The following is a 25390-nucleotide window of genomic DNA, read 5'->3' as shown; positions in this document are numbered from 1 at the left end:
TGGGATATAATGGAGGACATTAAGTGTGAATCGAGCTTGAATATTTAGACATCAAGGCTCCTGTTAGCATAACTTATTTTATCACACGAATGTCTCAACGGTCCATCAATTTGTAGGTAATTGCATGTAGAAAATATACCTTTCACTGACCCAGATGTTCCTCCAAATCTTTTTTTTTTGTACCAATCGAAGCTGAAATGACATTTTAGTTTATCTAATGTGTTCCTTTAGAGGTGCTGCGCTGCATTTAATGTACTGTTTTAGAATAAACGATTGTCCAAACCTTAATCTTCTGCAGTAATACAGCATTATAATTACACATAAGATGATGGCCTGTATGACGCCAGCTCTAAGCAGCTTCTAATAAAAAAGAAGCACTCATTTCCTTATTAAGATAGAATCGGAGGATGAAACCCTCTTTATTTGTCACATACATGCACACAGCAGAGCACACACAGTGAAATTTGTCCTCTGCATTTAACCCATCCTAGTGCTAGGAGCAGTTGGCAGCTATTGTGCAGCACCTGGGGAGCAATGGGGAGGTGCTCAAGGGCACCACAGCAGGGCCTAGGAGGTGAACTGGGACCTCTCCAAGTAGCAGTCCACTTTCCATATTTCAAGTCTGTTCGGGGAGTTGAACCAGCGACCCTACGATTCCCAGTCCAAGCCCCTACTGACTGAGCCACTGCTGGACCAGATCATACAGATCAAACAGATCAAACAGATCAAAGAAGATGGCGTGTAGATTGTGTTGTCCTCTCTGATGTGTGCCATGCAACACGCTGTCATCCGTCTGTCTCCCTTTGAAGCAAACAGGAAGAGGCTCGAGAACTCTTCCTTTAGTCCTGACAACAATGAGGTGCAGCAGAGACAGTGCAGGAAAACGCCGCAGAAGCAGGAGAGACTTTTATTTGTTTATAATTATCCTGGAGGAGTCTTGAAGGAAAACTCAACAGGGTGGAGGAAGCTCTGTGTTTAAACTCTCTGAGGACAGATAGATGCTCTATGAACCAGAAGACTTCAAACCTTTAAAGACTATTTATTTGAAGTATATTTATTAATCCATATTTGGCTGAAAAGGCACCAGTTTTATAAAGCAAGATAAAGCAAACAGACTGCTGTGTTTATCACAAGGAGAAACGGGTTTTGGGACAGATGCTCCACTTTAGATTCAAATCAAAAACATAGATTAGATCAAATGTGTATACCAGCCATAGAAAAACACAAGTATATGTGCATATTTAACTATAATACATAATGTTAAAGTACATGTTGTAAACCCATGATTTGATTCCAAAAGCAACATTTAGTATAGAACATACACACAGAGATACGATATGCTTTATTAATCCCAAACTGGGAAAGCTTTCCGTTGCAGCAGCATGTAAAACAAGTAGTGCACATACTTAGAATACAAAAGAGTTGAAAATAAACAATTATACAATGTAAAGATCTCAAAATAACAGATAAAACAGGACTAAGAGAAAGAAAATACAAAAGTTGACAGTGAAGATACGAATCTGTAAACTATCTGACAAATAATGTTGTTGTTGTTGTTAGGATATATCTTATCATACTATTGAGTATTCTTTGTGGTTCATTTCCTTTTTACTGCATACTTGCCGTATAGGGTTAGGGTATACCTAACCCTTCTTATTTTATATTATTATTTATACTTTTCCCACATTTTCATTATTTTAATGCCTGAACACATTGCTGCTTTAGAAGTTAGATAGAATCGAAGGATGAAACCCTCTTTATTAGTCACATACATGCACACAGCAGAGCACACACAGTGAAATGTGTCCTCTGCATTTAACCCATCCTAGTGCTAGGAGCAGTGGGCAGCTATCGTGCAGCGCCCGGGGAGCAATGGGGAGGGGGGATTGGAGGTGTCCGGTGCCTTGCTCAAGGGCACCACAGCAGGGCCTAGGAGGTGAACTGGGACCTCTCCAAGTAGCAGTCCACTTTCCATATTTCAAGTCTGTTTGGGGACTTGAACCGGCGACCCTACGATTCCCAGTCCAAGCCCCTACTGACTGAGCCACTGCTGGGAACAATAAAGTATCTGTCTGTCTGTCTGTCTGTCTGTCTGTCTGTCTGTCTGTCTGTCTGTCTGTCTGTCTGTCTGTCTGTCTGTCTGTCTGTCTGTCTGTCTGTCTGTCTGTCTGTCTGTCTGTCTGTCTGTCTGTCTGTCCGTCCACCTACCTCATCTGGCCAGTAGGTGGCGATAATGCGCCAAAGCGTTGGATATCAACCGCAAAAAAGAACGTAGAAGAAGAACGCGTCACATGACCAGAACTCTGTAATCACCGCCCATGCTATAAACAACACAACGTGGGAACTGAAAACAACACCAGCTGGATAGTATATACATAAAACAGGACCATGCGTCGGCTGGGCTCCGTGCAGCACAAGATCCCGTGCGTGTTTCTCACGGAGGTGAAGGAGGAGCAGTCCCGGAAACGCGACTGTCAGGTGAACTCAGACATCCAGAAACATCTCGAAGCTGCAGCTGATGCGAGCAGAAGGGAGGAGGACAGCAGGAGCACCCCCGTTATATGCTTCTCCAGTAATGCAGCATGTGGTGCCAGCATCCTCCAGCATGAAATAATGCAGACTGTTTTACATATTTTAAAGAAGATAATGAATCCAGAGCAAAACCAGAATATAAATACAAAGGAGCATTAGTTATTTGTGTCACATTGTAGCTATTGGAAAGATAGGGTAGATCTATTCATATAAAATGGAACAAAGAAACATTGAAATCCATTAAAAAGAGGTGTCACACTCCTCTAATGCAGTAATACAATGCTGCATTGGTTTCCAGACATTGGATCACATTAAACATAATAAAGAAAGGACCCTGTTCTATAAAAACAGCTGAGATGTATTACAATATATGGAATAGAACAAGCAATCACTCCCATTAAGAGTCTTATTTGTCCATTGTATCAAACATAAGTTGTGTGGATTTGAAGTCGTTGCTTTTTTAAACTTACATATTCATATAAAATAATATGTTGACTAAAAATAAAAACCTGTGGGATTTGGAGTCACATGACATTACGGCTATCACAAAAGTGAAAGCTACACTGTTAAATTACTTTTGCACAACAAGATTATTACCAAGGTGTTTCAGAATAACTTCCCAAAGTAGTTTTCCCCTCTGAATTTACTGAACCTCTCTGTCTCTGTCTCAGCAATTCCAGGTGGTTGCCACAGAGAACGTGAACCCTGTTGCTCTGGAGGCCAACATCCACTGCGCCGTCGCCACGGAGAAGATAGATGGCACCTGCTGCTACGTTACACTTCATAAGGGTGAGCATCTCCCACAACGACGACTCGCGTGGAGCAAGACGTTTGTTAGTGCTGGGAAATATATACTCTGATATGTGTACGGTGATATTAGACTGGGTATAATTGTAATATTTTAAGGGTTGTCTTTCCCTGGTTTCAAAGGCTGCACTATAGGAAAGTAATGTAGTTTCCTTAATTTACAAGACTTTTATAGAGTTACTCAATTTGCTAATGCCCGACTTTTCAGTTGTGAGGTGGTGTTGCTTTAAATTCTCATATTTGGATAAGTATGTTGATTACAAGTGTGATTAAAAAAGGGGCTTACTAGCATTGATATTAGTGTCCGATTTCTATCAAAAACAGCAAACACATTTACTCCTCAAAGTCACAATTTCTGTTAATTGATAATTTCTTCTGGAGAGGACTCGCCACTGACTGTTCTCCTGCAGGTCGGCCTCACCTGTGGGCCCGCCTCGACAGGAAGCCGAACAAACAGGCGGAAGAAGAGGTTTAAAAAAACATCAGCATCAACACCGCAGCTGTAAAGGTGACTCGGCTTCTGTTACATGCAAAGAACATGTGTACATGTGTGTGGATAAAGAAGTTTAAACCTGTTTTTTGTTTGCTTGTTTCTCAGGTTTCTCGTGGAACGTAGAGGAGGACTTTAAGACGGTGCCGGAGGCGTGGATCCCCGCTCACAGAGTCCAACACCACAACGGACACCCGGTCCCCGATGAACACGGACACATCCCAGGTCCTCACGATGAATCCATTACCACCGTCGTTAAATCTCTTCACCTCGTAACTATTTAAAGTCCACATTTCTCCAGCTGTTCAGTGCTAGGAACGTGTGTTTGATATGCTGATTTGATTTAAACCCCATCATCCCTTTCCATTCCCAAATGTCTCACTGCAGGCCACGTAAGGTTGCGGGAGATTGAATCACCGTTAAAGAACACAACAGCTGTGTTTAATCTAATTACCCCCCCCCCCCCCCAGCTTACCACAACATGATCGCAATGTAAATACCATTCAAAATATTTGCTTTTATTCCAAAGCTGTAATCTGTCCTCTCCTCGTTCAGGCTGGGTCCCGGTGCAGAAAGATAACAAGCAGTACTGCTGGCACTGCTCCGTGCTGGACCCCGAGGGGATGGCGGTTCTGGTTCTGAGGCCCGGCGTCGACGATGAAGACGAGCTGGAAGTGGCTGCCGTGCCGCTGGCCGACCTGCTGGAACAAACTCTGGAACTCATCGGAACAAACGTCAACGGGAACCCTTACGGTAAACACATTCATCAACGTTCATCAGACATTTCTGAGCAAACGGGCTCAAACGCCAGACTGTGGTTTTCTATTTTAAAAAAACACAGTGGTTTGAAATAACTGACATGCTATATTATGAACCTCTTCATTTTCCTGGGCTTTTTTCTGATGTTTTCACCTTTTTCCATTATGACTTTTCCCACAGGTCTGGGCAGTAAGAAGCAGCCGCTGCAGTGCCTGGTGTCTCACGGGAGCGTCGGGGTCAGGAACCCCCCGTCTGTGGACTTCCAGCAGCTCACCTCCTGGTTGAGGGAGAGTCCGGAGGGCCGGGTGGAGGGCATCGTGTGGCACTGCAGCGACGGCACGCTCATCAAGGTGAGATCACTGAACACACAATGTCATGCTGGGAGAAGAGCTTAAACTTCAGTCAGACTCAAAACTTCATTGGAAAAATACTCTGCTATAAATCATTCATTCGGATTTTTGAAAACACCAACATATTTCACACTTTCCTAAATACTCAACCAACTTTTTGTTATTTTTATTTGCTAAACTATAACTTTCTTTCAAGGTTTTCAACATACTATGAAAGGATTTTCGACATGTCACTAAGACTTTCAGTTTGTAATTATTTCACATACTTTGACGTTTTTCTCTATTTGTTCAACTTCTAATATTATGAAGTTTCAGGATATTCCATTTCCAATTTTCTCCTTCATTTTTCGGCATTTACTACGATTTGTTCAAATTCTTCGACATCGTATACTAGGAGCATTCTTTACTTTTTCGTACGTTTCGACCTTCTTTACCAGGGGTGTCCAAACTACGGCCCTGGGGCCAAATGCGGCCTGCAGGCCAATTTGAATTCGCCCTCAGCAAATTCTAAAAGTATAATGGAATATGGCCCACAAATTAAACTGTTGCTTGTCTTATATTGTACTTCTCAAATATATGTTAACATATATTAATGAGCCCCATTTCAAATAAATTCAGTCATTTAAAACTCAAAACATTTTCTAACAAATCTTAGCTGATAAAAAAAAGCCCAATAACTTATTTCTATAACCAGCTTTAAATGTAACCTTCATATTTACTCTTATTATCAGCAATCTGAAGCTTCTGTTTTAAGGAATGAGCTGCCAACAGAATAAATGAAACCCTAAAGAGAGACGAGATGTAGGCTGTTCTTTCCTTAAAGCATTTCCAAGTATGGCGCGTTATTCGCCTACATTTGATTTGCTTTGCTAAAAACAAAAGTTTGGACCCCCCTGTTCTATACAATGACTTATTGACCTACTTTAATATGACTTTTTTCAGGTTTACATCAGGTACCTGTACCTGATGTAGTGTTTATAGAATTCAGCCCTACCCTGAAAGCTTTGTCACGTGATCCCAGACCTTACTGGTCTTCCCACGTGGGATGACAAACAAATTCATTCCGCGCAGTCTGCGGCCTTTAACTTACGCGGCAAAATTACACAAAGCAACAAACGCCGCCAATGCCTACAAAGGAAAAATGGCCGACCTGCTTTTGAGTCTTTTTGACCAATCAGAACGCTGGCGAGAGGATCTCAAATCAAAGATGGCTCTGATTTCAAGTTTCTGCGCGGCATTTTACGTCTTTGTGGTAGGATTTACGCACCTTCAGTCACAAAATAAGCATGCACACTTGGTGTAAATTTATATCGGTATAGTACCGGTACTTCATGATCCGGTACTTTGGACCTGTACCGAATCGATTTTCACGGAACAGTATCGGTACGCAGCCCTACACTATAGTATACACATTTTCAGAAATACCACAATGACTTCTTATTTTACTACATGCTATGACTTTTATTGACACACTATAATATTGCTTTTCTATTTGGAGAAAACAACATCTTTAAATGACTTTTTTAAGACGTACTATTTTTCTCACACATTCCGACTTCTTTCATATTTTAAAAATGTTCCACACTTTGGCTTCATTTCACATTCTTTCAAATGCTCCTCTAGCCTTTCACTCTGGATAATACCTTCTGCTATATAACATCTTAACTGGCTGTAATCCCACTGAAGGCGTTGAAATGCTTTTGGTTGTGTCTGTAGGTCCATCGTCACCACCTGGGGCTGCGGTGGCCGGACGAGGAGACACGCCTGGGGGCGCGACCGGTGGTCGTCCACGTGGACGGTCCCCTCGGTGAATTCATCGACAGCAAGGACTTGTTCTCGTCCTTCTCCAGACTCAACGGGCAGCGCTTCGGCCGATTGCGGGACATCCAGTTTGACTTGTAGACAGAGACGACCAAACCTTTTCCCCGAAGCTTCTTCTGTGACGGAAGCAGCTAGATGATGTCTCCAGTAATTCCTTTTACTCTGCAGAAACGAGTACAGCTTCAACGAAGAAACGACTGACCAAATGTTCCCAAAGTTATCTGTAAATACTGTACGTTAAGTGAAGAATAAACAACGAGTATGTTAGTATTTATGTGTAACTGGTTTTTATTCAACAATCTGTAGAAAATCTGCTTTATTGACAAATATACAGAACAACAACAACAACAACATCCCAAACTGTACAAATATAAATATATTCTACATGCATCAACAAACCAAGAGCTGTGTATCAGAACAAATAGCTGCCTCAGCCTGGAGATGCTACGCTACTTCACTATTTATTTCACGATTAAGTGGACAGAGGAACCTCATTTGTATTGGATTTCTAAAACGTACAGTATCGCTAACCTTTAGGGCTGCACATCGATGTGATGCCTGAAAGGAAAGACTCCTTTTTACGTGCTACAAAAATAAAATGAAGTGATTGTAGGTAAACATGCTTCTCAAGTTAGACGGATATGGTGAAGTTTTAATGAGTCCTTGAATAAAAACAAATACTTCAGATTAAAACAAACAGGTTTACAACCAATGAATGTCTATCTTTAAAACAGGTGAGAACCTTTCTACACATGTGTTCTGTAATACACCTTAATTTAGCAAATGATGTACATTTCATCCCATTGATGTGAATGGTTTTGGCCAAAAGTGAGTGGTTGATCATCCCTGAGTTTCCTGCTGGTGCTCCTCTACTGCTCAGACAGTCACCTGCAGTGTTGAGAGTTGATTCCCAGCCCTAAAGATCGAATGCATACCCTGTAAAGTGTAAAGGTGTGATGACCACAGCAGTACTCGTGCAGCAGGAAGAGAGATTTAAAGGCACAGTACCCCGAGTTAACTGACGGAGACGCGAGGCAGCTCCACCTCTACACCGAACTTTTCACACACGTTCCTCAGCTGCTCCTCCAGCAGGATGTTCTTCTTCACCTCCAGGTTGTAGTTGTACTTCAAGTCCTCGATCTCTTCGAAGAACGACGGGTCGAAGTTCTCCAGTTCTTTCTGAAGCTTTTTAACCTCCGCCTGGAGCTTTGTTTTCTCCGTCTGGGCGAGCTGCAGGAGCTGTTTGAGCTTCCCGTTGTCTGGGGAAACAACGAGAGACAACGGGGGTTACTATTGGTCTCTATGACATGTGACATCCTGGCTCCCTTTGAATGAAGGGGTCATAATGTGTATCTCATAAACCTGTGTATACCTGTTTCACTGACAGGTTTAGTCCTGGTTGTACTGTCTGTGTGTTCTTTGTGTGTTATGTCTTAAATAAAGATGTGTCTAGTTGGCTCAAAGTGGCTCATTCACACCAAAGCGAGACAACGATAAGAGAGGTCGAGTAATTCTCCCACAGCTTTACTTTAAAGACACGTCGGTGTGTTCTGAAGTCTCACCCAGTTTAGAGGACGATTCCCCGTATCGCTCACTGTACTCGTTCAGCTTTTGTTTCAGCTCCGTGTTCTCCTTCTCCAGCTCACTGTTCAACAACCTGAAGATGAACAACATCCCTCACTCTGATATTGTTCAAATGTTCAACATGCTATGATTGTTGTCTTATTTTTTGACATACCAAACCATAAAATATTCACAATTGTTTTTGACTTATTGACTTTTTTGAATTATATTTTGACATTTATTACATTTTTCGACATTCTACACCATGACACGTTTCCAAATGTATCGACTTCCCACATAAGATCAATATGCTTTATTAATCCCAAATGGGAAATGCTTTCATTGCAGCAGCATGTAAAAGATATTTCACATAATTACAAATGAAACAAAGGGTAGAAAATAACACTTACACAATATACACATCTCAAAATAGCAGAAACAAACAAACTAAAACCGAGAAAATATAGAAGCTGACTGAAGAAGAAATATATCTGATATTCTCTAAATGTTTCGGTGATACTATGTCCAATGATTTTTACCCGGCCCTAATATAACATATAAGATGTGTGCTTAACTACTTGTTAACTTTGAACAAACCTCATTTTCTGGAACTCCTTGGTCAGCCCGCCTTCTGTCTTTGCAGCGGAAGGGAACCTTTTCAACATGTCAACCTGAAAAACAACAAGCAGGAGCTTTAGGGCCAAATCTGAAAAAACTAGCCCCTCACTCACTGCTGTGAATACATCCAACAATGCTTCACCCTCTACCTGGTCTTCCAGTTTCCGGATGTTTATCTGGGCGCTGTCCTCGCGCTCCCTCACCTCCTTCAGCTGTTGTTTGAGTTCAGAAAGGCTGGAGGTCTTCTGGGAGAGCTCCCTCTCCAGCTCCTTCATCTTGTTCTCAAACATTCTGCGGATATAAGGGAAAGATCACACTCAGAACACCTGCAGATTTAACATAATGTCAAGGTTTTGGATCCCTAAGCCTATAATAATAAAGGAACAACTATAAGCCTGAGTAAGAAGGAGTAAATAGAGGCTGGAAGGAATGGTTTCTGTCTCTACTGCTGCGATTTTAACAGATTTGATCGTCCAAGACAGATGGGATTTAATGAGCATTTACCTGGTCACCACAGTAGCTTTCCAGGTCTTGCTGTCGGCCCCCTCTGTGATGGGTTTGGAGAGAGCGGCTCTCAGTCTCTGCTTGGTGTCTTCCAGCTCGGCCTCCAGCTTCTCGTTGGTCACTTCCAGACTCGCCTTGCTCACCTTCAGCCGCTCCACAGTTTCCATTTCCTGCAACCATGGCAAACGTGCGTACCGGGGGGGGGGATAACAGAGAGTCATGCATTCAGAGGGTTTTTATTCCACCTCCAGGGAAAATATCTCCAGAAAATGAACTAATAAGCTAATTTCCATTAACACAAAGATGACGTGACAGACATTACGCAATGTGCGTACACAATTTGTGCACATCTGTTTTTAGAGAATGGTGATTTTTTAACTTATCAAAGACACATTTCCTTCGCTTGGTGTCGTTTTCGATAGTTCTCCTGAATCTAGAGACTCAAAATACCAACTTTTAATCAGAAATAATTAACCAATAGGATGCTTTACTTCAAAAACACCTTTGACTATTTACATTTCTTCAGTCAATAACCAAACGTCTGTATTCACCCTTTTGATTTCCTTGCGCAGACGTTCATTTTCCATGACTATTTTCTCCAGTCCTTTGGTTTTGGATTCAAGTTTGGAGCTGAGCTCGGCTTCACCGGCACTCTTCAGCTTCTCATAGCCAGCCTACAAAACAAAACCAACATTAAACACCAGCTGCAGAAACTAAAGTTACTAAACTCTGTGACACATGAAGACATGGACCTTCAGCTTCTCGTTCTCTTGCTCCAAGGCGGCGATCTTGTCTTGATTTGAAGATGCCCTGGACTTCTTCAGGGTCTCATTCTCCCTCTGTACCCTCTCCACCACCTTCTTCATCAGCCCGATGGTCTTCTCCAGCTCTGGTACCGTTTTACCGCTGTGACCCGCCTGATGAGGAACAAATATGATGATCTACAGACATGCATTTCATGGTTTGTCTGTGTCGAGTCATTTCCAATATGCACATTTTGACTTATATTTATTATGTTATCACACATTTTTATTTCTTATTTGATGTTTTATCAGACATTTGACTTTCATTTGTAATATTTATAAAAATACGTTCATTTAATTAAATTTTATCGCACATTTTTAGTTTAAATTATTAGGTTTAAATGAATATTTGTATTTACTTTGTATTGTTTTATTGCAAATTGTCTTTCACAAATGTTGTATTGATATGAATATCTTTTCCTATTTTATTGGATCTTTTATTACTTGTTTTTATTCTATTTTTTAATATTATTTTTTTGCATAATGTTTCTTTACCTTAGCAGGTTTAAGAGAATATGTTTTATTTGATTCTAAAACTAAATAAGGTTTTGTTTTCTATAAAAAAGACTTGCAGAATGAAGACGTGACTTTAGGTGAACATACTCCTCGTATATGCGTCAGCTTTTTCTCCGTCTCTGCCTTTTCCTTTTTCAGCGCGCTGCACATCTCCTTTAGGTCAGCCACTTGATTCTGTGGGAAAAGACAAAATTCATTCCTACAAAACTCAGAAGAAGAAGTCGCATTCACAGGGAATGAAATCCCTTTTGGTTGGAGCAGAATTCCAATATTTATTTTCAGCATTTGTTAATGATCTGTTTGAAGAGATACAGGATGTCATTAAGACAAGCCAACACGTCCAGCTATGATTGAGAGGAGGTGATGGAGATATACCTTTTAACGTTTGAGGTAGATGTTGGATGTAGTTATATAAATCAAGATTGTGACAAAACCAAGAAGCAACCAGAGAAATGTTGTAGTTTCACAATATGACTGGAAACATAGGGAAACTACTTCATGCTAAACTGAGCTAATCATCTCGTGGTTCCACTTAACTAATCTAACTGCTGCTAAGAAAGTTAAGTATATTCACCATAATATCAAACTGTTCTTTAATCACAAAACAAGTATGATTACTAAGAATAGACTCTTCCTTCTCAGCCTTCACTTATGACCATGACTGTTTGGTAGCCTGCAGCTTTCTGCCTTCAGTTCGTTTTTATTTTCTTGTCTGTTTTGCTGTGTTCTGGACATTTCAGGGCGTCCACCCCTAAAGCAACTACCTGCAACATAAAGAGCAAGATATGGAACACGGCGGAGGGGAGGGGAATTCTTAATATTGGTTTTGTTTAGGAGAAATATAAACTTCCTAATCCCTAAATGATGAATTATCCCCTTTACATTATTGGTATCTGCAACAAAAAATGACACAACTGTTGGAGATGGTTCTGGCTTCAGCTTTGCCCCTGTTGAGCCAGGGAGAGCGGGGGGGGGGGGGGGGGGCACATTGTTTTCTTTAACATGCTATATGATGCCATTGGTATATAAATCAATGATCTCGCTCCTTCTCTAATGAAAGTGTCTGCACCTTGAGTCTTGGCAAGTCTTTGTTGGCCTGCTCCAGCTGGAAGCGCAGCTCCAGGTTCTCAGAGGCCAGATTGAGGTTTTCTTTCTGGAGGTCCGGGTCTCTCTGCGAGGGGGTGCCGGTGCCTCGTCCTGACGTCTAGAACAAGTCAAAAAGAAGTTCATTAAGAACGAGACTGCCGTGAAATAAAGGGTAACAAAAGCTCTACGGGTGGCTGTGACTCGGGGGATAAATAGCCGTCTCCCAATGGGAGGGAAGGTGGTTCTGATCCCCTGTCAACACCCTTGGGAAAGAAACTGAAGCTCCTGTAGGTTGTGCCCACGATGAAGAGGTGCTTTGAACGTCCTAAATGAAATGCAGAGGCTTTATAGAATAAAACAAAAAGCCTCTTGGGGTCACACCACTGTCTCTACCCACACAGGACCGATGATAGCTCTTGTAGCATAACAGGAAGAGACAAGGCCATGAAACAGCCACTCACTTTTAATAACGGTGCCACAACGCTATCACACAACACTAGCACTGGAGCTGAGGGACTACAGGGGCCTGCAGTACCTGGAGGTATCTCACAGATCTGCCGTCTGTTTTTCCCGGGATCTCTGGATGTTTCCTCGGGACGGAGCCGGGGCCCACATCTGGATCCGCTGAGCACGGCTGTTCCGCATTATCTTCCTCGGGTACCCCATTTGTAGTCGCAAGCACTTCATCACTCAGCTCGGCCTGCTGCTCGGCTTCCTCTGGGTTTTCAAATTCCACTTCATCATCATCATCATCATCATCTGCATCGCGATCCTCTCGTTCTCCCTCATCCTCCTTCTTCACGGTTTCTGTTCCTGATCCTGGTTTTTCTGACAGATCCTGAGGCTCCATTTCTTCTGTTATATGTATGTCTTCATCTCTTTCAACTCCAGAATCAACTGGGATGTCTTGTGCACTTTCTAAATGGTCCGTATCATCTTCTTCACCATGATTTCCGTCGACATCTTCTTCTCCAGGTGTGTTTTCTTCTTCTGTGTTTCCTGCAGCATCCTCTTCTCCGACAACACTGCTTTGGGTTTCTTGAGCTACCTGGATCTGCTCTGGCTCCCTCTGTTGGTCCATACGCTCTCCCACAGCTTCAGGGCTAACGGAGCGGCCGTGTGACTCAGCAGGACGCTGTGCTGCATTCCCTTCGCATGACCCGTCGGCAACATCAAAAGTGACAAAACAAATCCCTCGCAAAGCCCCGGAGCTTTTGGACTTCACAGGCAATGAATCACATTTAATCCGGTGGAGAAGGACATACATAGAAAGAGAGATTAAAGATGAATGGAGAGATAGGAGGTAAACATCGCTGGCTCCACAAAATGGAACGGGGACAAATCATACAGAGGGAGGAAAATGTCTGGTGACACAGTGTACTATCATCTCTCTAACGTATATCGTGCTGAAAATCATTTTCATTTAACCTGGATTACTTTCAATAACTCTATTCACTGTTTCACTGTGAGGGATGGTAATGAAAACCCCGAAAGTAAGCAGCAATATATGAAGTACTGAGATATTGTACTAAAGAAAACTTACAGGAGTAATACCTCAGTGTAGAGATCCTCTATTAGAAGTAAAAGTCCGCATTAAAGACGTTACTTAAGGAAAAGTGCCAAATTATAAGCAGCACAAGCACAATTTTTATTATTCCATCATAATAATTGATGCCTTTGTGTTTTGATTACTTGATTCTTGCTGTCGTCAAAGGAGGAGCTTTTACTTTTACGTTATACTCCTTGGTAGTTTGCAAATTTAGCCAAGAATCTTAAGCAGTCAAATAAATGGAGCAGAATGAAATGCATACCACATCTGAACAGTAGTGGGTTAGAAGTGGAAAGCAGCAGGAAAGTAAAGTAAAAGCACCTTAGAATTATACTTAAGAACAGTACTTAAGTAAATGTACTCTGTCCAACAATTTCCAGTAAAGCAATCGTTCCACATGTTATGACTCAGCCTCTATTTGTGTTAGCATGTGAATCATCAGTATATTTTTACAGGATTAGGGTTTTTCCTAATGGTCATGTGGCTGCGGGACTTACAGAGGGTCTGGACGGAGGCTCTCTGAGGGTCTGGCTCTCTGCAGAGTGCAGCCTCTCCTCCAGGAAGCGGTTCCTCACAATCAGATTCTCCATGGCGTCATCACGAGGTAACGCCTGGTGCTCTCTGAGAGGTCAACATCAGTTTGTTAATACAGAGAGAAAATCACATGGCAGGAGGTCAAAATTAAAGCCTAATGTTTACCATCAGCACCCAAACTCAGAAATGCATTCATTAATATCCAAGTAATACTAATACACCAAAATATATATTATAATGTTCAGTTACATTGATTAAAGGACAATGTTCACATTTAACTTCTCATAAGTATACATTTTTTATTTGATCTTGTATTAGACATTCTACATTAACTTGTTATATGGGTGGTGGCAAAGTGGATAGGGGCTTGGCCTGGGAACTGGAAGGTCACCAGTTCAAGTCCCTGAAAGACCACCGTGGTGCCCCTGAGCAAGACACTGGTTACACTGCTCCCCGGGCGCCGTACATAATGGCAGCTCCTAACACTAGGATGGGTCAAATGCAGAGACCGCATTTCGTTGTCCTAGTACTTGTACTCTGTGCAATGACAATAAAGCTGAATCTTATCTTATATTTAAATACATGTTGTTCTTTTTTATTGCTATTTTTTTACTTATTGTATGTTAAACTACTGGTTGTATATTGAATTGTATCTTTTATTCTTATTTATCTTTATTAATAATAATAATAATAATTATTTTTCATTTTGTTTCTTTACGTTCTTAAGTTTATAAAAATATGTCCTATTTTTATTTATATTTTATTTAAATCTAAAACAAACTACTACACAAAGGGTTGTGATTCTTCCAGTTTGCTCTATTTCAAATAAAACAATAACCATACTACATATTTTAAAAACACTCTTCTATTAATTTAGATTTTTTTTACGATAGCTGTATTTCTTAATTTGATATTGGCTGAGATATTGTTTTCAGACTTTTTCTCTGACCGGAGATTGACGATGCAACATTCTCCCTGAAATACCCGATTAATCTAGGTACGTATCAATTACTCTGTCCATAAAACGCCGATAATTCCGGTGATAAGATATGATAATAAAGTGCAGAAGACAGAAGATAAATGAGCTCTGGTGATAAATATGAGTGGTCTCAAATTGCTGGAGTGATATGTGGTGCTGTTATCAGCTGAATGCAACCATTACACTTTGTAATTAGTCTTACTCTAGTGTGTTTACCAAGAGACGGAGTAACAGTCTCTAACGTAATGAATCATGAAATGTAATCAATATAAGAACTTGGAACCACTCTCAATGGATCCTGTGTTGGGCGGATAATGAGGCATCTGGATTGATGTCAAACACACACTAACAAAGTATTGATTTACAAAACTTGGAATCAAACGTCTCGGGGTTTGAATGCAAGTAAAACTTAGATTTAAATAAAATGGTATTATTTGTTATTCATTTAAGCAAAATCTAATGTGTATTAATGCTCATCAATGATGAAATAACGATTATTTTACACTAAGACTTAAAAAAGGGGTGAGTTGTGTGTGTGTACTGTACATGTATCACAATAACTCTTCCTCTAGAAAAGATGACGGTGGTTTAAGTGCAAATGAAGCTTAAGGAATTGGGAAATATTGAATTCCTGATGTCATTATTGGCTTCTACCTCTTTATATGTTCTATTTTCTTTTCTATGTTTACTTTTTGGAACTTTATGATAATGTAAATTTGGGTCAAATTAACGTACGACTTCTGGACCAATAAAGAATTTGTGACTTCTAAATACACAACGACGTACAAGTGTACTAAAGGAGCTAACATGACAAAGGTTTTAAAGACTGTTGGTTACTTTATGGTGAGGATCTGTGTCTCCAGCTCCGAGTTCTTCTTCTTCAGCTCTTCCATCTCCTTCTCATGTTCGGTGGTCCGCACCCCCACCACATGATCCGCCGTCACGCCTCGACCCTTCAGCTTCTTCAGCAGAGCGCTCTTCTCCTGCTCCAGTCTGCAAACACAGGGACGTCGATCATTCATTAGCAACTATTTAGCTAAAGTTGTTTGTCTCAGTTATTGTTTATGCAAAACAATACATCCCTTTTCAGATTCGCTTGAATTGTAGCTTTTTATAATCAGAATCAGGTTAATTGCAAAGTACATTTACAAGTACACAGAACTTGTTGTGGTGTAAAATAGTGCATTTTAATAGTAATTTATTAATTTTTTGAAACCAAAAAAAGCAGAGCAGATATAGAACTATTAGATAATATTATAAAATTCACAAATAAGAAAAATAAATCTAGAAAAAAGTAAATTAAGTCAAAAATAAAATAAAAATATGTGCAAAATATCAGAATTTAAAGCTGAAAAATGTCTTCAATTTCACTTGAATTAAATATTTCATAATGGTTCATTGAATATCTTTTTGATTGTAGGCTAAAACAAGGAATGGAAAGACTTCCCTGCTGGCTGTGATTTTAGAATTATCCTTTTATAGACAAACCTCCAGTGATTATGTTTACAGATAAGATCAAATCGTGCAGGATGATGTACACACACTGACCTGCTGTAGAGGTCTCTAAGAGTGCTGAGCTGTTTCAAAAGGGATTCGTTCTCTCTTTCCTTATCCCTCAATGAGTTCTTCACCTTCTCCATCTTGGCCTGCCATCTCTTACCCTCCTCCCAACGCACCACTTCGCCTTTGGTCTGTCAGGGAAACAAGTCGTACATCAGGCGAACGTGCACACGGATGATAATGGGATTAACAGAACTGAGGCGCAAACCTTTTCATGGTCATCCTTGACATTTTTCACTTCGGCTCTTTTGTCCAGCTCCGATTCCAGCCTCCTGATCTTCTTGTGCAGACTCTCCACGCTCGGCCCCTTCCCATCTGGTTCTGGTTGGCTCTAATCAGCAAATACAGATGAGAAAATTTCATGGCACATCACTTTTTCTCAAACAGTGTACAGTCGAGATAACAGGTATTCCGTTCCCCTCAGGGTCACAACCCTTGGCATCCTGCTGAAGACACGAGAGACAAACCATATCGAGACGTTGGAGTCACGGAGTCTCTAAGTAAAGCTGCTCATTTCTGTCATCGTTGATAACCTAATAACACTTATCTACAGCTGTCACACACACATTGATAAACATTATACATGTATATCCATTGTTTTTGTACAGAAACAACATTTGAATTAGCTATTTACAATGGGAAAGACATTAATAAGATAAGATAAGATTCAACTTTATTGTCATTGCACAGAGTACAAGTACTAGGACAACGAAATGCGGTCTCTGCATTTGACCCATCCTAGTGTTAGGAGCAGTGGGCTGCCATTATGTACGGCGCCCGGGGAGCAGTGTAGGTAACCAGTGTCTTGCTCAGGGACACCACGGTGGCACTTGGTCTTTCGGGGACTTGAACTGGTGATCTTCCAGTTCCCAGGCCAAGCCCCTATGGACTTCGCCACCACCGCCCATTAACCTAAATATTTAGTACTAAACATATATTAATTATATTTTAATTAATATCAATTCTAAATATTATTTCATTATATTATATTAAAATAATATTTATTCATAATTTAAAATATAATCCAAAAATGATATTACAATTAAATAAATATCTATACAGTATATATAAATGGATAAAAAGTCTTACATATTCAGTATATATATATCATTATAATTAATATACATTCTTAATTATAGAAAGATAAATATATATATAAATTCTAGCTTAATATTTCATTTTGTTATATTAAAATGTTATAAATATAATGAAACATAATCAAAAATAAAACATTAACCTTTATTAAATATATCAAATTATATATTACATATCTTTTGTAATTAAAGGTATGATGGACAGAGATGCAGCCAAGTCCTGAGACAAATCTGGAAAACACATGCTAGAGGGCACTGATCCACCAGAAGAGCAGAATAATTTAATTCTGGTTTACCTCGAGAAGTTTATCTTAGATCTAAGAAGAATTTAGGAAACCATTCTTGATGCATTCCTCAATTTATTTCAATTGAATTGTCTGAAAGTCTTGACGTTTGTACGCATCATGTGGTGTTGGCTGTCATGTGGCTGCTTCAATTCAAAGCAACAACACTTCAGATTCAAACTGAGCTGCTTGCTTTCTTATAAATCAGGTGCTCTGTGTGTTTTTAAGAACTCCCTCAGAGCCGCTAACCTGCAGGGCGGTGCTGAACCTTTTGGCTTGCTGCTTCAGCTCCTGGATCTCATGCTCCTTCTCCTCCCTCTCAGCCTGCAGGCGTCTCTGGGCTTTCAGGCTCCTCTGCAGCTCCTGGTTCAGGCCGTCCGCTTCCTCTTTCAGGCTGTTCTCCCGGCCTCTGGCTGCCTTTGCAATATCCTTTGCTGATTGAAGTTCTTCATTAAGTTCTTGCACCCGCACCTTTGTCAAAAAGAGAATGGAATGTAAATGGAATGGACTTTATAAAGCGTCTTGGTAAACTCTCAAAGCCCTTTACTTATAGAAGTGAACATTCAGTCATTCACACAAAGGCTTCAGAGGTTAATTTAGAACGACATGGGGCTGGGGATCGAACCTTTGAGAACGACTATCTATCTTTTGAGCCAAAATATGAATCCCTGTAAAATAAACTTCAATGCTTTATGGGTTTTCTCTGTCCTGTAGTGTTTTATATAAGTTTTAGTGCATGTAAATGGTCTGCAAAGGCTAAAATGAGCGAATAGTAGCATTAGCTAAACATGACAGGGTCCAATAAGAACCTTATTATCAATTACACTTTGAACTTGTGATCTGTTTTTAACAATTACAGTAATTCTTCCAACTATAATGCATCCTTTTTTCCTCAATACTGGACCAATTTGGAAATAATTGTCCCCCTTAGTCGGTCAGACTCAATTACCCTTTAATGGCTCCAACACACGCAGATTGGCACTCTGCTGAGCGCCATGGGGATAGTAGCAAATTATTGAGAAACCGACTAACACAAGGCGGTATTGGAAAGGCTATAGTCATTTTATTAATACCAGCGAATATATCAATATGTATATCGACTAGATGTCTTTACTGGGGATAAAGTAGATTATATTCTGTTGCTTTATTGGATATATAATCAGAACTGGCTTCCCAAGCTTTCTTTGTGTCAGTTCCGTGTGTGTCATTATAATAACAGGGTCCCACCTTGAGGTCTTTGGTGTGTCTGTCCACCAGCATCTGTACATTGAGGCTCTCCTCTCTCTGAGCAGCGCCGGCAATGACCTGCTGCTCGGCCGCAGACGTCATCTCCGCTCGCAGCTCCAGCAGAGCTTTGCTGAGAGCCTGGAGAAACAACACAGAGCAGAGAGACGGCAGATAGGATGAACACGATGAGTGCAGTGATCACACGTCCTTTCACGGCAGATGCATCATCCACTTCTTCATGGAATACTTCCTCTCTCACGCTCATTTTTGGGTATCAACTCGATAAGGAACATCCTCTGCTGTATGTGGTGAGACATAACAGAACTTGGCTGCAGTACTGAGACATAATCAAATCATTTAAAGCTTGTATTAGTCCCGGTGCTGAAAGGTAGTGTTTATTCAGACTTAATTCATGTTTCAGTACCAGCCTACACCGGGTGAAGAGCAGGAACACATCCAGGTCATGCTACCAGTGCATCAGATAAGAGGAAGCAGGAGTTCCTCATTCTATAGCAACAGGATTAAACCAAGCCCTCAGGAAGTTCAAGGGTGCTGAAAAACGGGGTTAGTTAATTTCCCCAAGGACACTTAGACCAGTTTACGGCAGGGTGTGGGTAATCCCCTGATTTGCAGAAGAGCACATTAAACCCCTGAACCTGAACTTCTAATCTGAGCTGAGACCGGACCTGACACTGCCTTAAATCCAATTGGAGGCAGGGCTTGAGGAAAATGCAAGTGTGTACACTCTCAGGGCCCGGATTCTGGTATTTTTAAGATCTAACCCTGTTCTTTTCATACACCCATGAAGTGAATGTATGCGACAAGACAAACACCTTGAGTTGCTTCTCTTTCTGGCTGAGCTGCGCCTTCAGCCGGTCCACCAGGTTCTTCATGGTGTTGCTGGGGGAGCGGACGTTGGCCTCCTTCTGTGCTGCCAGCTCGGTTTGGAGGTAGGTCATCTCCTTCCCCATCTGGGCGATCTGGTTCGTCTGATCCTCGCTGTCACCGCTCAGAGCCTTCATCTGGGCCGCATGATGCTCCTCCAGCCTGCAACAAATCACCGCTGTTAGTTTGTCTTAAAAAGGGAACAAAGGTTTTAAAGAGGCGCTAATATGCTTCTTAGGGTTTTCCCTTTCCTGTAGTGTGTTATATAGGTGTGTGTGCATGTAAATGGTCTGCAAAGGCTAAAATCCCTAAAAACTCGCCCTTCTACTGGCTAGCGCTCCAACACATTGTACCTGATAGGCATCTATAAGCGGTAAATCAATCACAACAGAGTCGGCCAGCTAACCAATTAGAGCAGACTGGGCTCTGGTTTCAGACAGAGGGTGAAAAGAGGGGCAGCATGAGAAAGATAAAGAGCTTTTTGAACGTTAAAGCATGGAGACATGTCCCAGTAGAGGCACTAAATACAAATATGAACCTGAAAATCAGAAGAATATGTCCTCTTTGTTTTATGTAGGACTACTTTTATCCACGTCAACCTCCTCTGACTCTAATCAGCATTTTCTATTGACCATGTGTCTCTTGTGTTCTTTAACTAATGTGGGGTCGAGTCATTATTAAAGAAATTAAAACCAACGCCCTCCAGTTTGGAGAAACTGACAGGAATAACAAAACGGCAGTTAAGATATTAACTCCTTTACACTGTTCTGTCAAATAAGTGTGGTGGCTTTGAAGAGATCTTGGATAAGTGCTTTCAGTGCATGGACAGGTTGTCTGCCAGCAAGGAAGTATTCTAAATATAGGGCACTCTTAACCTGATAATTGACATTTGTGGGTGACTCTTCTCCCTCGTTTACAGATCTTTATTGCTTTGCTCCTGTACTGGGACTCCTGTCTGGTTGTGTGCTGATAATCCTTAAAATCACCTCAAGGGGAACACGCCTAACCAACATTTATTCTATGTTGGCCTGCAGCAAGCATAGACAAATTATACATCAGTGATTAAATTCCCAGTCTAACAGCAGTAAGAACATCTTTAGCTTTTATACTGGGACATCTTCCCCGGGGAAACTGAACCATTAAGCGCTGTACGGTTACAGTCAGATTAAATGCCATGTTTCGCATTTGATTTGGTCCATAAATGTTTCCACTCTTTGGCCAGTTTTAAACAGACGATGCTGTAATTAGTCAGAGGTCAAGTGTTTCTGAGTGTATGTGTGTGTGTGTGTAAACTGTGCATGAACTATGATGAATTACCCTCTGAGCTGTAAGTTATTATGACATCCTACATTTCTAAACCTGATGCAATTTTACAATAAACCCGTCATAATTGTTTACCTTTTATTGGGAGTTGAGAAAATGCTGAGTCACCCTGTGCATCGAGAGTAAAGTATTGAATAGAGCTGCATTAAATTATTATTTGCTTTTCATGTGGAGCGTCCTCGGCTGGCACCAATGACCGGCTGAACTCTTAAAAGTATCCTCTCATTGACTCTTTAAAAAAAAACTAAACTATGAACCTTTTTTCAACCGCCCATTAAATCACGTTAGGTTGTTAAATCATGTTATTCCAAACTGTCTGACAGTGACAGCTCGTTCCCTCTCTTGCAGAAACATGTATGAGTGATTCATTTAGAAAGCCAACAAGGAGATGTGTTGTTGCGTACAGATAGGAAACCCATGAGATATGGGTTTGGGAGTTATTCAAGGCCATCTGCTCAGAAAGGTGGTTCAGTGAGTCAGGCTTTAAATGGTACCTTTGGTAGAGACTGCTGACCTGCTGACCTGACAGGGACTGTTCATGTACTATTGGGCCTTTGTTTCTGGGATGTAATCCTGGGTCCGACAGCGATTACCAAAGTGCTTACAGGTGCTGCTCGGGCTTTTCACACTTCTAACTTCACTGTAATTAGCCTTTATTAAACTGGGCTTTAGTGTAATGTGACTAAGAACAAAAAGGAGTCTCTGTGCGTCTGTATGTTTGTAATTTCTCACATTAGGCGGTTGTATCGGTTCAGGGAAGGGTCAAGACCTGCCATATTCTTATTAGAATTTTGCTATTATTTCTGACAGAGAAGCAAGTTTAAACCAGGCTGAAACTAAAGCTCTTTGAAGCAGATAAGGTTAGGAAAGCTTAGGAGTTTGGAGGCTGGGTTGGTACAAAATACTGCAAATTCATGATGAATATTTTAGGGAAATAACATGACAAAGACCACTGACTGTTTTGATAATAATCAATATATTGTGCCATAGTTTTAAGGGACATAATTCACTGTTTTAGTGTGGCCTCACGGACCGGATGATGGGCGACACCCTGGAGTTCCGGTTGTTATTTGTTTTTAGCTTCACAGTAGCATGTAGCTAATTGTATATGTGAGTATATGGAGAATGACGCGTGGAGTTACTCACTCAACACACCGCCTCCAACTCCCACTCATCGGCGCTACGATATCAACTATCATTATGTGTTTGATTATGTCATTTTTCCAACAAACATCAGAAGAATTGTGTAACAAAGTATAATGAGAGATGTGTTACGTCTACGTCAACGAACGCAACCAAAACAGAGATGTTAAAATGTTTGGTAACGAGAGATTCTTCCTACGCAGCTGTAGACAGATAACCACTCGGAAGGGGACTGTGGACCAGTGAAGTAGGAGAGCACCTCGGCCGAGTGTAGACTTATCATATTGCATTAATAAATGCTGTTAAATTTGACGAGACTTCAGATTTAAAAACCCCACACTTTGTAGCAGCCTGTGAGTTAACTACAGATCGGGTCACGTGTCTTATTCACAACTGATACTTTTGGAGATAATTGCTGGTAGTTATGGGTTTGCAAAACTGAACCTGATCAAGACCCTGCTGCTGGTAATAATTGCCTTCATCAATCATTTAATCACTAACCAAAGTAGAATCTGATTCTGTCTGAATATAATCTCCACAGCTGATCACAGAGAAAGGTTTTTAATAAAAGGGATAATCACTTTGACGTCTCCTCAGCGTGTTTCTTAGCCAGTGTTTCCATGGCGCTCCTCTGCCGCTCCAGCTCGGCGTTGGCCAGCCTCAACTTCTCGGTGACGGAGGCCAGCGAGAAGTCCTGCTCGGCGACCGTCTGCTCAAGCTCTGCCACATGCTCCAGGTGCTTGTTGGTTGGAACCCTGAGGGTGGGCTTCTTCATCAACTCCTGGACACAGAAAGGGAGGACGCAATATTAAAAACACTTCACGCTGCTTCAAACCAATCAGAACATGGACTGATGGTGGAACATCTTAATTACTCTCAGGATTTATCCCATTAAACACTGGTAATGAGTGAAATCTGCCTAGAGATACATAAAGGTGCAAAGTAAACACATCTTTTGCTAGAATTGAAGTTTATATCTAGAAAACTATCAACAGAATAGTGATATTTTTGTGAGTTCTGTAACAGACGCCTGCAGTAGGTGTTGAGTTGCTGAGATATCCACCGTATTCATGCTAACTAACATCAGTATGGATGGATGTATAAAGAGGAAGGGATGAGGAGCTAGGGGGATGGTTTGTGAAGAAGCGCAGACTCCTTCAAGTCTATTTAAACGAGATAATCATTGCTGATGTAAAGGACTAGACATGCTCCATCTGTTGTGGCTTAAAATACAGATATATTTAGGCTGGAAAACGTTTCAAAGGTTAGACGTGGATACCATCGCTGTCTGCTTGAAACGGTCGAGAGAGGTGTCCGTCTGTGCATCCAGCTTCTCATGCAACATCCTCATCTCCTCCTGGTGTCTGTTGATCAGCTCCTCCTGGTCCTGTGATGGATACGGTGAAGTTAGATGAAGCACTTTGAATAAGTGTCATTCTTAAATCCAAAGCACCTTTCTTGAGAGAAGAGGCCATAATAAGAAGTGGCCAGCATCTACGGGGCAGAATAGTTCAGTGGAAACAGCTGAAACCTCTTTCAAGGAATCCTGGTGTCTACTCTGGCAGTGTTTTAAGGTTTTAAGCAACAGCTAGTTATTCCCATCTTAGATAATCATCCAAAAATACTACCTGTCCTAACTTTAAATGACACACACACTATTTTACTCGGCTGAAATTCTGTATACGCCAAACCAAAGACTACAGACGGGCTCATCTAGACAATTTATCACATGACTCAGGATATTACCTTTTCACACTCGTTTTCGGGAAGTTTAAGTAGACATTTTAATTCCTACTTTTAGGCTTTTCATGGCTATTTAAAACCGCTAAGTGAGTAAATCACAAGTCAAACCAGATATTCAACCACTCCTTGAACATCTATATGATATTTTCTACTATCACTCTTTCAGTCTACCACAGTAAAACTTTATTTAACAATGTCATATGCTCTTTTATAAAGCAATAACATATGCACGATTGAGTCGATAAGTTACTTTTATCTCAAATGACAAAAGACCGGTCACATTTCTAATGTTTGTAAATGCACTTGGATGGTGAGAGGAATTTCTAAATGAAGGAGGATGCTTTCACTGGTTCCGCTTTGCATTGATAATATCCGATTGCCAATGGAGTGGATTGTTGAAATGATTTGTATCTATCATTGGCAGGCTGAAACTAAAGAGCCAGAGCACCTTCAGGCAGGGTCCCGATGATCTGGAACAATCTGTCTCAGAAAATCAGGGCTGAGAAAATTACTTTCTTAAAGTCCCTTTTTTAAAAAATAATTGGAGAGCATTTTTCTAAATCTGCTTGAGTTTGAATTACCTTCTAAAAGTTGTTACACAATATTGGTTAATATACAAGGATGATACAAAGCCTGACGATCCACGACTTCTTCTTTTTCTCACTCTTTTGCAAAAAAAGCCCCTTTAAAAGCATATAAAATAAATCACTGCACCTTTCTGGCTTGAGTTAACTGCTTCTGGTATTTCTTCAGCACCTCCTCCTTTTTGTCCAGCCTTCCCTGGAGGTCTTTGATGGTCTGGTGGGCCAGCTTCAGCGTGCGCTGACTGTCCGGCTGGCCCTCCTCGTGCTTGGCCAGGTCAGCGAGCAGCCGCTCTCTGTTGGCCGCAGCCGGCAGCCGGAGACGCAGCTCGTTGATCACTCTGTCTCTGGAAACGATGTTCTGCTCTGCCTTCCACAGAGCTGCTTCTTTCTCCTTCAGCTTCTGCATTAAAAGACTTATAATTCAGACTCTGCTTTTTATTCATGAGGAATACTGATTGCACAAATAGGGACTGATTGGAATACCTCATCCAGATTTTTGCAGGTGGCCTGTGTGTCCAATATTGTGCGGACATGCTCTCTGACTTTACCCAAAGCAAACTCCAGCTGGTGAGCGAGAGGAAGACTCTGGTCTGGTAGAGATCCTGGACCATACTCATACTGAAAGCATAACAAATA

At 41.1% G+C, this 25390-nt stretch overlaps 2 protein-coding genes across 4 annotated transcripts in view; one reads left to right on the top strand and one right to left on the bottom strand.

Moving 5' to 3' along the window:
• Nucleotides 1-2277: 2277 nt before the first annotated feature.
• rlig1 (RNA 5'-phosphate and 3'-OH ligase 1) lies at nucleotides 2278-7029 on the top strand. Its single transcript, XM_063912009.1, is given in 8 exon segments — nucleotides 2278-2478; nucleotides 3204-3321; nucleotides 3750-3808; nucleotides 3811-3847; nucleotides 3938-4054; nucleotides 4385-4582; nucleotides 4769-4938; nucleotides 6655-7029. Coding segments are annotated over 8 exon segments (975 nt in total). The 5' UTR covers nucleotides 2278-2388; the 3' UTR covers nucleotides 6841-7029.
• cep290 (centrosomal protein 290) overlaps nucleotides 7030-25390 on the bottom strand; it is a 45649-nt gene continuing 27288 nt past the window's right edge. Inside the window, exons 33-54 of one of the 3 annotated variants that reach the window (XM_063911981.1) lie at nucleotides 25238-25372; nucleotides 24885-25154; nucleotides 23707-23814; nucleotides 23009-23208; nucleotides 19910-20123; nucleotides 19077-19214; nucleotides 18099-18320; nucleotides 16680-16802; nucleotides 16460-16602; nucleotides 15749-15904; nucleotides 13896-14019; nucleotides 12385-13068; nucleotides 11833-11967; nucleotides 10851-10937; nucleotides 10197-10361; nucleotides 9996-10118; nucleotides 9445-9614; nucleotides 9090-9231; nucleotides 8920-8993; nucleotides 8322-8416; nucleotides 7768-8018; nucleotides 7030-7695 (exon numbers count right to left, since the gene is read on the bottom strand). In XM_063911981.1, coding sequence (XP_063768051.1) covers nucleotides 7774-8018; nucleotides 8322-8416; nucleotides 8920-8993; nucleotides 9090-9231; nucleotides 9445-9614; nucleotides 9996-10118; nucleotides 10197-10361; nucleotides 10851-10937; nucleotides 11833-11967; nucleotides 12385-13068; nucleotides 13896-14019; nucleotides 15749-15904; nucleotides 16460-16602; nucleotides 16680-16802; nucleotides 18099-18320; nucleotides 19077-19214; nucleotides 19910-20123; nucleotides 23009-23208; nucleotides 23707-23814; nucleotides 24885-25154; nucleotides 25238-25372 — 3753 coding nt within the window. In that variant the 3' untranslated portion in view covers nucleotides 7030-7695; nucleotides 7768-7773. Of the gene's footprint in view, nucleotides 8019-8321; nucleotides 8417-8919; nucleotides 8994-9089; nucleotides 9232-9444; nucleotides 9615-9995; nucleotides 10119-10196; nucleotides 10362-10850; nucleotides 10938-11832; nucleotides 11968-12384; nucleotides 13069-13895; nucleotides 14020-15748; nucleotides 15905-16459; nucleotides 16603-16679; nucleotides 16803-18098; nucleotides 18321-19076; nucleotides 19215-19909; nucleotides 20124-23008; nucleotides 23209-23706; nucleotides 23815-24884; nucleotides 25155-25237; nucleotides 25373-25390 lie in introns of all 3 variants that reach the window. The other 2 variants (XM_063911988.1, XM_063911996.1) reach the window with 2 other exon arrangements.

Source organism: Eleginops maclovinus, chromosome 2 (assembly GCF_036324505.1).
Source record: "Eleginops maclovinus isolate JMC-PN-2008 ecotype Puerto Natales chromosome 2, JC_Emac_rtc_rv5, whole genome shotgun sequence".
Taxonomy (NCBI): domain Eukaryota; kingdom Metazoa; phylum Chordata; class Actinopteri; order Perciformes; family Eleginopidae; genus Eleginops; species Eleginops maclovinus.
Note: the sequence above shows the minus strand (reverse complement) of the source record. Positions and strands in the feature narration are given on the sequence as shown.